Source organism: Moschus berezovskii, chromosome 16 (assembly GCF_049115385.1).
Source record: "Moschus berezovskii isolate FMDL1 chromosome 16, NW_MosBer_1.0, whole genome shotgun sequence".
NCBI lineage: Eukaryota > Metazoa > Chordata > Mammalia > Artiodactyla > Moschidae > Moschus > Moschus berezovskii.
In genome coordinates, this window is record NC_142475.1 from 5,863,596 (window position 1) to 5,878,264 (window position 14,669).

The 14,669-nt window shown below is 42.1% G+C and overlaps 1 protein-coding gene across 1 annotated transcript in view; it reads left to right on the plus strand.

Annotated features, from left to right (window-relative positions):
• The window catches only part of CPNE3 (copine 3), a 53,807-nt gene that overhangs the window by 15,413 nt on the left and 23,725 nt on the right, over window positions 1-14,669 (plus strand). The window contains exons 2-7 of the mRNA XM_055431865.2: window positions 2,539-2,678; window positions 3,476-3,655; window positions 5,405-5,479; window positions 6,743-6,814; window positions 11,489-11,572; window positions 13,274-13,363. Coding sequence (XP_055287840.1) covers window positions 2,547-2,678; window positions 3,476-3,655; window positions 5,405-5,479; window positions 6,743-6,814; window positions 11,489-11,572; window positions 13,274-13,363 — 633 coding nt within the window. The 5' untranslated portion in view covers window positions 2,539-2,546. The remainder of the gene's footprint in view (window positions 1-2,538; window positions 2,679-3,475; window positions 3,656-5,404; window positions 5,480-6,742; window positions 6,815-11,488; window positions 11,573-13,273; window positions 13,364-14,669) is intronic.

Here is a 14,669-nt window from a genome sequence, read left to right on the forward strand (position 1 = left end):
ATTGAATAAAAATCATTCTGTGCTTGATAATTACTTCGAAAGGCAATGAAAATAACATCTTCATGTTAAGTATTCAGAATGTTTCAGACCAACGTGTTTATGTAATTTCTTCCATTTGCCCATCCAGTCATAATGGGTTTCCGGATAAACGTGATGCTGCATTTAGAGTCATTTTCAGGTGGGGCAAGGAGCGCTGCTAACGGAGGAGATTCATGTCCTGGCTGCAATGCAGCAGTGTAGCTGTCAGCAGTTTAATAATGCTAAATAATCAGGCGTGCCTGGCACATTGTTTTTGTATCCCTTGTGTGAGCATGGTTAAGGGAAAAATAACACTGTTCTGATATGTGGTGTCTCTTTCTTATGAGACTGACTTTACATATAAGTATAATCTTCACTGGCCTCCCCCAGTGGCTCAGCGGTAAAAGAATCCACCCGCAATGCAGGAGATGCAGGTTTGATCCCCAGATCAGGAAGATCCCCTGGAGGAGGGCAAGGCAACCCACTCCAGGATTCTTGCCTGGAGAATCCCATGGACAAAAGAGCCCTGTGGGCTACGGTCCATAGGGTCGCAGAGAGCTGGACACGACTGAGGCAGTTTAGCCCCCACGTGTGCCACTTCCTATTCCAGGGGAGTGTCCCGACCCAGGGATCCAACCCGCACCTCTTGTGTCTCCTGTACTGGCAGGCGGATTCTTGACCATTAGGGCCACCTGGGAAGCCCCTTCTGATAGTAATCCTTATTATTTCAGACCTGATCACACATTTTGTAGAACCCAGAAATCGTGTGACTGTACCAAGATGATGAGTAGATTTATTCTACTGTATTTTCAGAATTTCAGTCAAAGTGGAGAGCAAAGGGCACTAACCACTCCACATTCTAAGGATGTTGCCAGCAGCTCTAAGGGAGGGGGTACCTTTCTACTGCCAGGACCCGAAAGCTTCACTTTGCTTTAGACTGCCAGCGAGGTGGACTTCCAGCTGGGGAGTGCAATGCCTGCTTCCTCTTCTGATACCCGCAGACCCTTTCTTTCCCTTGGTTCAGGGAGGAACGGGCTCACCCTCAACCCCGCCTGCGTTTCAGGGCCAGCGCCCACCACTCCACCGGCTCCCCGGTCCTCTCCATATCCTGATGGGGAGTTGGAGCAAGCAGGGGTGAGTGAACGTGAGGCCAACTCTAACGTTTATCAGCAAGTCTCAAGGAAAGGGAAGCCATGCTCATTTGCTGGATACACTGTAGGTCGGGCTTCCCCAGTGGCTCAGCAGTAAAGAAACCACCTGTAACGCAGGCTATAAAGACCCAGGCTTCCCTAGTGGCTCAAACCGTAAAAGAGTCTGCCTGCAATGTGGGAGACCCAGGTTTGATCGCTGGGTGGGGAAGATCTCCCAGAGAAGGAAATGGCAAGCCACTCCTAGTATCCTTGCCTGCAGAATCCTATGGGTGGAGAAGCTTGGTGGGCTACCGTCCATGGGTCGCAAGGAGTCGGACACATGACTGACCGACGGACACACACTGTCATGCAGGAGACACTGGAGACCATGGTTCTATCCCTGGGTCGGGAAGATCCCCTGGAGGAAGAGAGATAATCCTCTGCAGTATCCTTGCCTGAAGAATCCCATGGACAGGGGAGCCTGGCGGGCTACAGTCCATAGTGCCTTGAACAGCTAGACACGACTGAAGCGGCTGACGGTGCTTTGTAGATGGTAGTTTGTCAACCTTGTCTGCACATGGAAATTACCCAAGGAGCAACACCCAGGCTTCACCCTAAACCAGTTAGATCACATCTCTTTGTGCGGGCCACCAGCCTCAGGGGCTTTGAAAGCGCCCCAGGTGATTCCAGGAGCAGCCAGGCTTGAGGACCACTGCTGGAAAACGTGCCCGGAGGGGTGGAGGAGTTTGTGAGGGTCTTTTATTCCCCAGGTCTGGGTCTTTGCCAAAATGCCTTGAAAGCAGCAAGTATCTCACTCAGCATTTTGTCAAATAAAGATAAAATTAAGGTTGCGGTTTCATCTGTCTCGTTTTGTAGCAGAAGGCTATGTTTGCCTTTAAGTGAAAGGTCACGATTATACTCGGACTTTTTCTGAAGGGTAAAACGTACAGGGAAATGATAAGAAGATTAGTGTATCTTATTTGCCATCTTGAAAGCTGCATTTTATTGTCGCACAGTAAAATGAGTTTTATCCCAGCAAGATAATCTGGCGGAAGCAGTATGATTGGCATGGGGTAATGAGACATCTGAGCCCCCTGGAGATACAGACAACAAAGTCTTATTCCAGCAAGTTCTGTCTGTTATCCTGTTCTGACTGTGTGTCTTAAAAATTTAGGTGTTTCATTAAGAATGCGTGTGCCTTTTTCTTTGTTCTTCTTTTGGCTGCTTCACAAAGCTTTCAGGGTCTTAGTTCCCTGACCGGGATCAAAGCCCGGGCCGGAAATGAAAGCAGAGTTGTAGCCGCTGAACCTTGAGGGAAATCCCAAGGAAAGCATGTGCTTGTTAAAGGCACCACTTCACTGGCTTACTCATTTCTTTGTTTTTCTCACAGCTCAAGAGATGGCTGCCCAGTGCGTTACAAAGGTGGAGCTGAATATTTCCTGTGACAATCTCTTGGATAAAGACATAGGGTCAAAGTCAGACCCTCTGTGTGTGCTATTTTTGAATACGAGTGGTCAACAGTGGTATGAGGTAATATTAAATACTTGCAGCTGAAAAGCCGCCTGAATTGCTTTTTTGACAAGATGAAGAATTTAAAAAGTTAAAAAATAAAACCATCTCATCTGTTAGTGCAGTTTTTCAGGCAAATTAGTCCTTGATTGTGAAATATTTCATATCCATATAGACGCTTCCTTTAGCTTTCATGCCAGTATTTAGTCACATGTAGTACCAGTACTCTTGCCTAGAAAACCCCATGGATGGGGGAGCCTGGTGGGCTGCAGTCCGTGGGGTCGCTAAGGGTTGGAGATGACTGAGCGACTTCACTTTCACTTTTCACTTTCACACATTGGAGAAGGAAATGGCAACCCACTGCAGTGTTCTTGCCTGGAGAATCCCAGGGAAGGGGGAGCCTGTGTGGGGTCACACAGAGTCAGACACGACTGAAGTGACTTAGCAGCAGCAGCAGCAGTATATAAAAATTGGAGAAGGCAATGGCAAGCCACTCCAGTACTCTTGCCTAGAAAATCCCATGGACGGAGGAGCCTGGTAGGCTGCAGTCTGTGGGGTCGCTAAGGGTCGGACACGACTGAGCGACTTCACTTTCACTTTTCACTTTCACACATTGGAGAAGGAAACGGCAGCCCACTCCAGTGTTCTTGCCTGGAGAATCCCAGGGAAGGGGGAGCCTGGTGGGCTGCCGTCTGTGGGGTCGCACAGAGTCGAACACCACTGAAGTGACTTAGCAGCAGCAGCAGTATATAAAGATAACAAACAAACGCACCTCTGATCTGCAGAAACTTTTTTTTGTTTCGTTGGGGTGAATATAGGTTGCGCGCACAGAAAGGATTCAGAATTGCTTGAATCCCAAATTCTCCAAGACGTTTACTATTGATTACTACTTTGAAGTGGTTCAGAAATTGAAATTTGGGGTTTATGACATCGACAACAAAACTGTTGAGCTGAGCGATGACGACTTCCTAGGAGAATGTGAATGTTCCCTTGGACAAGTGAGTATGGACGGTACAGGTGTTTTCTTCAGCTGAACCAAAGCATCGGGTGTTTTTGATAAATTCTCTTTAGTTTAATTGTTGGGCTTTCCAGGTGGCGCTCATGGTGAAGAATCTGCCTGCCAGTGCACAGACTTGGGTTTGATCCCTGGCTTGGGAAGATCCCCTGGAGTAGGAAGTGGCAAGCCACTCTGGTATTCTTGCCTGGAAAATCCCATGGACAGAGGAGCTTGGAGGGATACAGTCCATGGGGCTGCAAAGAGTCGGACACGACTGAGCAACTGAGCTTATGTTTGCCTTAAACATTATGGAATTTATCTTACTTTTGATGAGGGTAGGGACCGTGGGTTTTTTGCAAAGTCTATGTTAGTTCTTATGAGTTAAAGATGTTCCATTTGCCGTTTCAATAAATAGTACCATTACTCTAGCCGCTTGTCTGCTGTTTACAGGTTTCAGTACAGTGTTGTCCTTACATTTAGGTCATAAATGCTGTCAAGGTGACGGCAACTTCTCTGACGTTCTAACTTGCATGACCAATGCCTCTTGACCCCTTGATAGCCCAGCACAGTCCCTTTTCCTGGCTTACTCCTCCTTTTGCCTTGGGTATGACCCCAGCTCCCCCTCGCAAGCCTTCTCTGACACCCTAGAGTCGTTTGGGTCACCTCCCTGTGCTCACTTGGTGGTCTTCTCCACCCCTTCTGCCTTAATGTTCACCATATTTTATTGCAGTGAAGTGAGTGAAGTCGCTCGTCGTGTCTGACTCTTTGCGACCCCATGGACTATAGCCCACCAGGCTCCTCCGTCCATGGGATTTTCCAGGCAAGAGGACTGGAGTGGGTTGCCATTGTCTTCTCCAGGGGATCTTCTCAATCCAGGGATGGAACCCAGGTCTCCCGCATTGTAGGCAGACGCTTTACGCCCTCAGCCACCAGGGACTATAGTTGCTTAATTTTCTGTCTTTCTAGGATATCACAGGTTGGGTTGGAGCAGAGGTGTGTCTGTGGGCTCACCATTGTGCTCCCAACTCGGCGTGACTTCTTAGGAAGACAGTGACCATATATATGGCACTTTCGGAGGGAGGAGTTACTTTGTTTCAGCGGGTGACAGCTAAGATTTGTCTTTTATGAGTTTATCTTTTAGTGTTGAATTTTTTGGAGATCATGGTATTTCCTATGTCTCAAGGACAACTTGGAGCTGGTCAGATTTCTAAAACTTTGATAGTTGTATCAAAAAGAAAATTAAAGAAGTATTTATTTTTTGGAAAAAAATCACAGTGTATCTAAAATTATAGCAAATTTGAGAAACATACCTGTGTGAGAGTATCTGTGCTTACTATATTATTTAAATCAGAATTATATGTTATGAGGATTATACATTGAAGTTATGTGTCAGCTGAAAAATTGACAGGTAACCCCTGTTACCTATAGGGGTTTTGTTTCAGCTTAGTGATTTGTATATGAGATGAGAATCTGGCCCTCTTCTTTCTTTACAAGGAAGAATTTGAAGTGGTTGATAAAGAAACTAGTGGTTTGGGGAGATTTTATCCGCCAGGATTGGCTCCTTGGGAGTCTTTTCCATTTGGGTGCAGATGCATTTTGTAACCTCTGAATCTTTAAGGAATGGACTTAACGTTTCAATTTCTAATAACTTTGTATACTTTATTCTCAACCATCTTTTGAAAACTATCTGGTTTAAAAGTTCATGTGTTGAAGTGAAATAGCTCTTTGTATCACTTTCTGATTTTAACAGATTGTTTCCAGTAAGAAGCTAACTCGACCACTGGTGCTTAAAAATGGCAGACCTGCAGGGAAAGGGAGCATTACGGTAAAATAAGATAACTTTAAAATACTTGTCTTTTGCCTCCTGAGATTTAGCACGAGAGGAGAAGCTGAGACTGTGTATCAGACAGAGATTCTATAGCAGGCGTTATCGTTTGATCCTGAATGTCGCCCTCCACCCACCCTCGACTTGCCTTAGAGTGATAACAAATGCAAACTGTGCTGTGCCTAAAAGAAAGTCGCATACATTGTGGTAATGCTTGCCTCTTCCTGATGGAAGCATCAATTCCCCGATTAGGAATAAATTACTTAATAATGTGAATGGATCAATTTGGCTTTCAGCAAATCAAACATAGTCCCCTCGGCATGACAGAAACTTTCCATAGTGGTTTGGATTCCCAAATGATCTTGTAGTATGACATGGCCATTGAACCGCTCAGCTCTTACCCGTGTTGTGTGTCTGTGTGTGTGTGTGTGTGTGTGTGTGCGCGCGCGTGTGCACTTTGCTATCCGTCCTCTTACCTGAATTTTTCCTTGCTGATTGCTGGACCTGGGCAAATGAATATACGCATTATTTTAGATTTCAAATTATATAGTGCCATGCTTTTAAATGTTGTAAATGTTCTAGAGTTGCTGTCTGGGTAGTTACTGCCTGAAGAGACAGTGGTCTCACTTTAGCTCTTCCTGGGAATGGGAGGCTGACTCCCTGAGAGAGTCGTGTTTGAGGATTGTTGCAACTATCAAACACATTTCTCTGCGTATTTATTTACTCTAGTCTAGGCACCATAAGAATATCCAGTCTGTTGGGGGTGTTGACTTCTGTGTGGGGAACAGAGATCATCACAAGTCGTTAGCTTTATGGCTTTTGGGACCATCACAGCCTGGAATTTGTTTTTGAGTAGAGTAAGTCTTTCAGTTACCTTGGATGAAAATTATGGAGCTGATACTTGAATGTGTGATGTTCTCTAGGTGTAACTTACTCGTGCTTCTCCATCTCTGGAGACCTCTCGCTAGTGTCATGCAGGGCTTTGAGTTTTTCCGTCAGAAGAAGGAAGATCCAGTTTCGGCAACAACATTAAAAAGAAAGTTGCATAATGTAAATTAGGCATATTTTGGAAATGTATTTATTTCACATGCATAAGGGAAATAATGACAAATCTTTCTTAATCGTACCATTTTGTTACTTATTTTAGACTATACCATGTTAGTGTAGACTTCGTATACTGTCAGATAAGAGACTAAATCAGTACTTTGTGACCAAATCAGAATCCCCAAAACATGTTCTTTTACTTACCTTGTCTACTCCTAGATTTCCGCTGAAGAAATAAAGGATAACAGAGTTGTCTTGTTTGAAATGGAAGCAAGAAAACTGGATAATAAGGTAGGTGGGTGATGCAGATTTCAACAAGGATATCATCTTTTTTTCCCCTCATATTGGTTACTTTTTGAGAAAAGAGTAATACAATTAATATTATATACTCTATCATCTAAAGCATCACTTAGAGTGTTGTTTCCAAGTTCTATTTTCTATGTGGATGTGTGTTTAAGCAGAAGATATTTCTCTTTACCTCTTTCCTCTGGATGTAACCGAAGAGTTTGTATAGCTTAAAAGAAGAGTTAATTCAAGCATTAACGTTATTGTAAGAGATATTTTAGAGTGTATTTGAATTACTTAAGGAAAAAAGTGAAAATTCCATGCTTTATTGATTAGATTTTCCTCTTTGGGACTTCTCAGGTGGCACTAGTGGTAAAGAACCTGCCTGCCAATGCAGGAGACATAGAATCGTGGGTTAGATCCCTGGGTCTGGAAGATCCCCTGGAGGAGGGCTTGGCAATCCCCTCCAGTATTCTTGCCTGAGAATCCCGTGGACAGAGGAGCCTGGCGGGTGTCCATCCAGAGTCTCACAGTGTTGGACATGACTGAAACACAGATATTGCATCAAAATTCAGCGAAGCCTTTTCTTTTTTGGAGAAGAGAGAGGCTGCCCGCTGCAGTGTTCGGGAGAATTCCATGGGCTATATAGTCCACGGGGTCGCAGAGCCGGACACGACTGAGCAAGCTTTCACTTTCACTTTCCTCTCTGCATTCAAAATTTAGGAGGAGTACTAATAAAAACAGGGAGGGATTGGGGGCGGGAGGAGACGGGGACAACAGGGAATGAGATGGCTGGATGGCATCACCGACTCGATGGACGTGAGTTTGAGTGGACTCGGGGAGTTGGTGATGGACAGGGAGGCCTGGCGTGCTGTGATTCATTGGGTCGCAGAGAATCGGGCAGGACTGAGAGACTGAACTGAGCTGAAGGGTAGTGTATACCCTGGATTGGACTAATTCTTTGAGTGACTTTTGTACGTAATTCTATAGTGCAGTCAATATTCTTCATCATTTTCATCTACCTTACAATGCGGTTTGCAAATATCTTAGACCAGTAGCCAGTTATCTTTTAAAAAATATTTTGGAAAAATTTAAACATGCACAAAAGTAGAACAGTATTTCTAAACAATTCCGTGTTCCCAGCACCTGTCTTTAGAAATGTTAAAACTCATGAGCAGTCTTATCTCATCCCTGCCCCACTACGTTCTCTCCCCCAGACAGCGGAGCGGCGCGTAGTGGAAGCGTGTCTCCAAGGGCTTCTTAAACAACGCCCTGCTCGCCGCGTCTCTTCCAGCCCTGTCTGTGCCCTCCGCTTCCCTTGGCTTCTCCCTTTCTGCCTCTGGGGCTCTCCTGCCCCCTCTCTCTCCCTCCGGCCCATGCATCCGTCCGTGGGCTTATTCACCGAACCCACTCCTTTGTCCTGGAGAAGTTTCCACACACAGCATACGCTAGTTCAGTCCCTGCGATGACAGGTAATATGCTTGTCTCTCCATATTTTACTTCCTGATTTCTATCAGCTGAAACTGAATCTGGACGTACGATCTCGTGGCATTTTGAATTGGTATGAGTTTCATAGGTGGTGACACTAATTCCATCAAGAGGCTCACACTGTCAAGTTCTGTTTTTTGGGGTGTTAGTGACCATTGATGATAACTAGCTATAGTATTTTATTAAGAGCCCTGCTGCTGCCGCTGCTGCTAAGTCACTTCAGTCGTGTCCGACTCTGTGTGACCCCATAGACGGCAGCCCACCAGGCTCCCCCGTCCCTGGGATTCTCCAGGCAACAACACTGGAGTGGGTTGCCATTTCCTTCTCCAATGTGTGACAGTGAAAAGTGAAAGTGAAGTCGCTCAGTCGTGTCTGACTCTTAGCGACCCCACGGACTGCAGCCTACCAGGCTCCTCCGTCCATGGGATTTTCCAGGCAAGAGGACTGTAGTGGGGTGCCCGTTGCCTTCTCCGATTAAGAGCCTTAAAATAGTATTATTCTCATGCTGTCACTGCTTCTTTTATTAGCAAGTATACTTCTCTAGAGAAAAGGATGTTTCTTCACATTAGGTATTTATTTATTCCAAGATAGTTTGTCCAGAAAAGGCAAGTTAAAGTATTTGATTTTTTTTTATATTTACTATTTTTTATAAGAATAGATTTCTCTAAACGTGACTTTTACAGAAGAACTTAAAAATTTTTTTTTTTTTTAGTATTTCTAGGAACTCTCTTAATTCTTGTTGATGGTTAAAGTATCCCAAGTTTGGCCTATGTGAGGAACCTATTTAAGTTTGTTCCTGAGCCATTTGGCACGGTCTCAGAAGTCTTTGGCTAGCTTCTTGCTCTGTGTCATGACAGATGTTCTGTGCTTATTTTATCTAATTTCTGCCCCAGATTGGCAGGTTAAAGGGAGCCTTTCTACGGTGAGTCCACGATGTGGTACTAGGGGTGCTTAATGTTTATTGGTTGCTGTTGCTCATTCTTCCTAGGACTTTTCAGTAGATAGCTATAGGCAAGTCTTTTCTTTTTAAGGAAAACTAAATCGTAAACTTGTATAACAAATTCCAATTCAAATGTAAAGTTACGAGGCTGTTATTTCTTTAATTCTGTAGTTACGCCTCTTTTTACTTATGTCAAAGGTTGATTCATAAGGAAACTAACATAACTGCTTATGTTTTGCCATATATAATATCTAACAGTTTAAGAATACAAATATACATGTCATAGCAAAAATATTTTTACTGAAAATAGCTTGAGCTTTCTTTGAAGTTTTTTTTGCCTTTAGGGTTATATATTCTACTTGAATTATACGAATTTAATTCTTGTGTTTTAAAAGAATAATTGTTCTGTGAGTGGCTATGCTGTAACACATAATCAAATTTTGCTTTTGATATTTAGAAATTGCTTTAACATTTTTTTCGTTTAATTTTGCTTTATAAACATGTATAAAATGGTTCCAAAGCCAACAAAGAGCAAGGTATATTCAAGAAATTTAGCTTCTTTCCCTGTCCACACTGCAGTTTTTTCTCTTGCTGTATTTTATTCTTTTGTAAAATCTATATTTAATGGCTTAATCCTTCATTTTCCAAAAATCTAAGGGTTTTTTTTGTGTGTATGTACACGTGTGTCCCTGTGTGTATCTGTGTGTGTATGTAAACGTACAAGCAGATAGATATGGATGTACATGTCATATAGATAGATGTGAGTGTGCATGCATGTGTGTGTTTACATTTCCATACCCCAGCGCAGTCCCAGTGTTTGATTAAGTGTAGCATAATATGTTAATATTACACCTGCATTTCTCTGCCTTGATCTTTTGACTTAACTTATCCTGAAGATCAGAGTTAGGGACTTTTGCTTCTTATTTAGTTCTATTGTTGACAGCTTAATGAACTGTCAAACAGAGTCTGTTTTTTGACCTTCAGTATGGTAATAATGATATTCTGCCTTTCTCGAAAGATTATTTCTAAGATAAAAGAGACAGGGGATGTTCATGTGCTTTTGGGAAAGTTAGCTTCTCTGGGTATAATGCTGTTCCTAGTTTTATAAAATGAAGCATAGAGAGGCTTATTACATGGCTTAAATTCTTAGAGAGAAGGTTAAATTTTAAAAGTTCTGTGTAGTCTTTGTGTTTTTATTTTTGACTATGAGGGATGTGTTCCTTTCTTAACGTTAAACTATGCCGAGGAGGGAAATAATATCTTAGTTCTTAATTTAATATTGAAGTAAATTCAGTACTGAAACAAATCTTCAGTTTAGGAACATACCTGCTTACATTCCTGTGGGCTTAACCAATGTCCTTTCATTTTCACAAATAATAAGTAATATATACTAAAGAGGATAAAAATTTCAAAATGAAGATAAATGAAAATGAGAAAGTAAAGTCATCCACAATCTTACTATCTTTTACCTTTGTACGTGTTTCCAGAATTTTATCTCCCTGTGGAAGAGCATCTGTGTGTGTGTGTGTGTGTGTGTGTGTAAGACGGCCGTAAGGGGACGTTTGAACACTCACTGTACTTGCGCCTTGTACAGGAGAGCTGTGCCGTGGTGAGTTGCAGAGGAAACAGGGGTGCACCTTGTGTCCCCCGAGTGCTTCTGCTGTGCACTGCACGTGTCTCCTTGTCTCTGCTTCCTTGGGTTTGTGTAAAGAAACGTGTGGGATTGCTGAACGGGTATTGGACATAGAAGGGCAAGATATGAAATCAAGGCTCAGATCCATCAATTCATTAGCTGTGTGCTTTTGGCAAAGTCCTTTAACTCCTCTGAATCCAGTTTGTCCTGCCTCATGGAGACAGTACGACTAATGTATGGGATCATTTCTATAAAACTACTTAGTGCTTTGGGAGTGAGTGAATTCTGTTAATAATGAAAACAAGCTAAAAGCGTCCTGTGTTGGTAATGGGTTCTGTTGATCACTGTATTTTAAAACCATCATGTTTTTTTGAGATGTAAAGGTGTAAGGATAATGAACATTTATCAGGAATGCCTTAAAAGTTCTCCTCGTAGACTTCAGCAGATTTATGTTTGTGAGGAATGTACTGGGATTTGTATTTACTACTGTATTTACTATATATATATATTTATCTGTATAGAATTAAACTTCAGGTACTGCAGACATGTAACATGTATAAAACGTGGTTTGACATGTTTTAGGAGGAGAATAATTGCTTTGCTTTTTATTTTAATGTAGGATCTATTTGGAAAGTCAGATCCTTACCTAGAATTCCACAAGCAGACATCTGATGGAAACTGGCTAATGGTTCATCGAACGGAGGTGAATATCTGGATTTGAAAAGTAGGGTTGAAGTTCCCTTTGGAATTGTGGTAATCTGAATTTTAAAAATTTATGTATCTATAAAAATATTCATCTGAATTCAGACGTGTGTAACTGCCAGACACACAAGGTCAGCGTGCTCTTTTTTTTTTTTTTTAAATGAGAACGTGCTAGTATGCTTAGTTGTTTTTTTAAATTATTTACTTTTGGCTCAGCTGGGTCTTTGCTGCCCACAGGCTGTCTCCGGTTGCGGTGAGTGGGCTCTGCTCTCTAGCTGTAGTGCACGGGCTTCTCATATTGCTGGCTTTTCTTGTGGACCGAGGGCTCCAGACGTGCGGGTCAGTGGTCGCGGCACTCACCTGCTTAGTTGCCCCAAGGCCTGTGGGATGCTCCAGGAACTGCACCTGTGTCTCCTGCGTTGGCAGGTGGATTCTTCACCTCAGGGCCTCCAGAGAAGTTCCTCTGCCTTATTTTTAAAATCCTGTAAGGACACTGAAATGTCTGCCAGTGTGTCCTTCACCTAGATTCATCAGATGGTCACACCTGCACACATGTGTGTGCTCTCTCTTGTTCATGCCCACGTCCGTGCCCTTTTGCAAACTATCCTAATGTAGGCAGATGTCGTGGCTCTTCACCTTTAAATGCTACAGGTATTTCTCAAGAACAAAGGCATTTCTCTACACCTCCATAACTGAGAGAGTTAGCATTGATTTAGTAGCATCATTTACTATACCATTCATCTGCAGATCCTCCCAGTTTCACCAAACACGTTTTTTATGTGTTTTGTTTAATACAGGGTCCATTCCAGGTTCACATTTTGTATTTGGCTATTATGTTCTCAGGACTCCCCAGGTAACTCAGTGGTAAAGAACCCTCCTTCCAACTCAGGAGACGTGGGTTCCATCTCTGGGTTGGGAAGATCCCCTGGAGAAGAAAATGGCAACCCATGCCTGTGTTCTTGCCTTGGAAATCCCATAGACAGAAGAGATGGACTGGCTATGGTCCATGGGGTCACAGAAGAGTTGGACATAACTTAGTGACTAAACAACAAATTAGTCTTTAAGCACTATCTTATTTTATGTGAAATTATGTTGTCAGTTGACCTTGTACTTACCCTAGCCCATCTGGAATGAGCTATTTCTCTTAGGAAGCCCGATTTTTCCTTTAAGAGGGTAGGATTTGCGCAACAGAGTATGAATGCTTCATTACTACTGGGCACTTTTAGACCTTTTCAGTGGACATAACTGAGAAATACGTTTGTGTATATATGTTTATATATATTAAACATTAAAAAAGCCTAAAATCATAAATTTATACCATTTTTCTCATTCAAATCAAACATAGCAAGATCCTTTCCCAACCTTTCTTGTTCCATACCTGAATCTTGTGTCCTGCAGTAAAAACTCTGGTTTCCAACAAATCCACTAATCTTCTGTAATTTGTCAGTGCATCTTGTAATGGCTGGGTATATTGCCCAGTTTTTTTCTTTCTCCGGATGTATCTTGACTAGACAGCCCCTCACATTTTTCGTGTAACGGGTGTATAATGTGGTCCTCGCTAGACTTTCACTGGCGAAGTTGGATGGGTGAAGAGGTGACGGGTGAGTGGTGCACTAGGTGGCAACGTGGGAAAGGCAAGAGCAGAACATTCACGATGAGTGGAATGCTTTTCTAACTGCTCTTTATGATTGTTTTTTAATAGGTTGTTAAAAACAACTTGAATCCTGTTTGGAGGCCTTTTAAGATCTCTCTTAACTCTCTGTGCTATGGAGACATGGATAAAACTATTAAGGTAATTTGAAATTATATATATATTATGAACACACATACACACTCACTGCTTCTATAAATTAATTCACTGGATAGTACTTAAAGAAAGTAAATGATGTAAGTTTGAATTTTATTTATATTTAGGAATGCTAAAATAGAAATGTTTCTGGTAAGCAGTCAGTCTACAGGAGCAGAGACATTTTGAGTGATCTGTTGACCTGTTGAATGCTTAACCAAACATTGTGGTTTTTATTTTATTCTTCCTTTTTTAAAATAAAATATTTAAGTCTTCCCTACTTTTTAATGAGATTCTTCTGCCTGTGAATAGAAACGGTTAACTGCAGTCTTTGCCTTTGGTGTGTCCCTTGCAATAAAAATAGGTATTACTTTAACTGAGAACCCAGAGCTTCCTTCTGCCCTCAGCGCAGAGCAGAATCGTGGTGACGTTTCCCGTCACTGATTTTCAGTTCAGTTCAGTCGCTCAGTCGTGTCTGACTCTTTGTGACCCCATGGACTGCAGCATGCCAGGCCTCCCTGTCCATCACCAACTCCCGGAGCTCAGAGGAAGGTATAATTTATTACAACATTTGGATGGCTTTAGTTTTAGAGTTTTTAAAGGAAAGCAAAGTAGAAGCAGGGAGCTGCAGCAGATAGCTAAGAATTTTTTTTAATGTTTTCACTTATAGCCAATATAGATATATTATTTTAAAGACACTTTTATATTAGTCACCTCTTTACATAAGATTCCCAATAGGGGCCTTTTCATATATTGCAGAGGTCAGCAAACTGGGGTGAGTTTTTGTTTTTTTTCTTTTGATAATTAGTATGGTGAAAGCAGGAAAGGTGATGAAGGGACCTGGAGTCAAACCACAGTCCAAGACTTGACTTAGACCTTTAACCAGCTAAGGGATCTTGAGCAGGTTCTCTAACTTCCTTACTTATATAATGGAGAAAATAATGTCTACATAACAAAATAAAATCAGGATTAAATTAATGTACGTGAAAAGTTTCATAAACTGTTAAACACAGTAGAAATGCAATTATTATTGAAACCATTTCATTTCTTAGATCCATAAATTTTTTCCTCATTTTTCAGAGAACTTTAAAGATCAATATGATTTGTGTGATATTTCAAACAGCAGTGAAAATTTTGGTACAAAATAAATAGAAAAGTGGCTTAGCACATTACTTTCATCAACTAGAAAAAATGCACAGTGTAAGAGTTTTGAGTTAAGTTTTATTGGGGACAATATGAGGACTGCAGAGACAGCACCTTGGAGAGCTCTGAGAAACTGTTCCATAAAGGCAGGGGAAAGGTCACTGTTGAT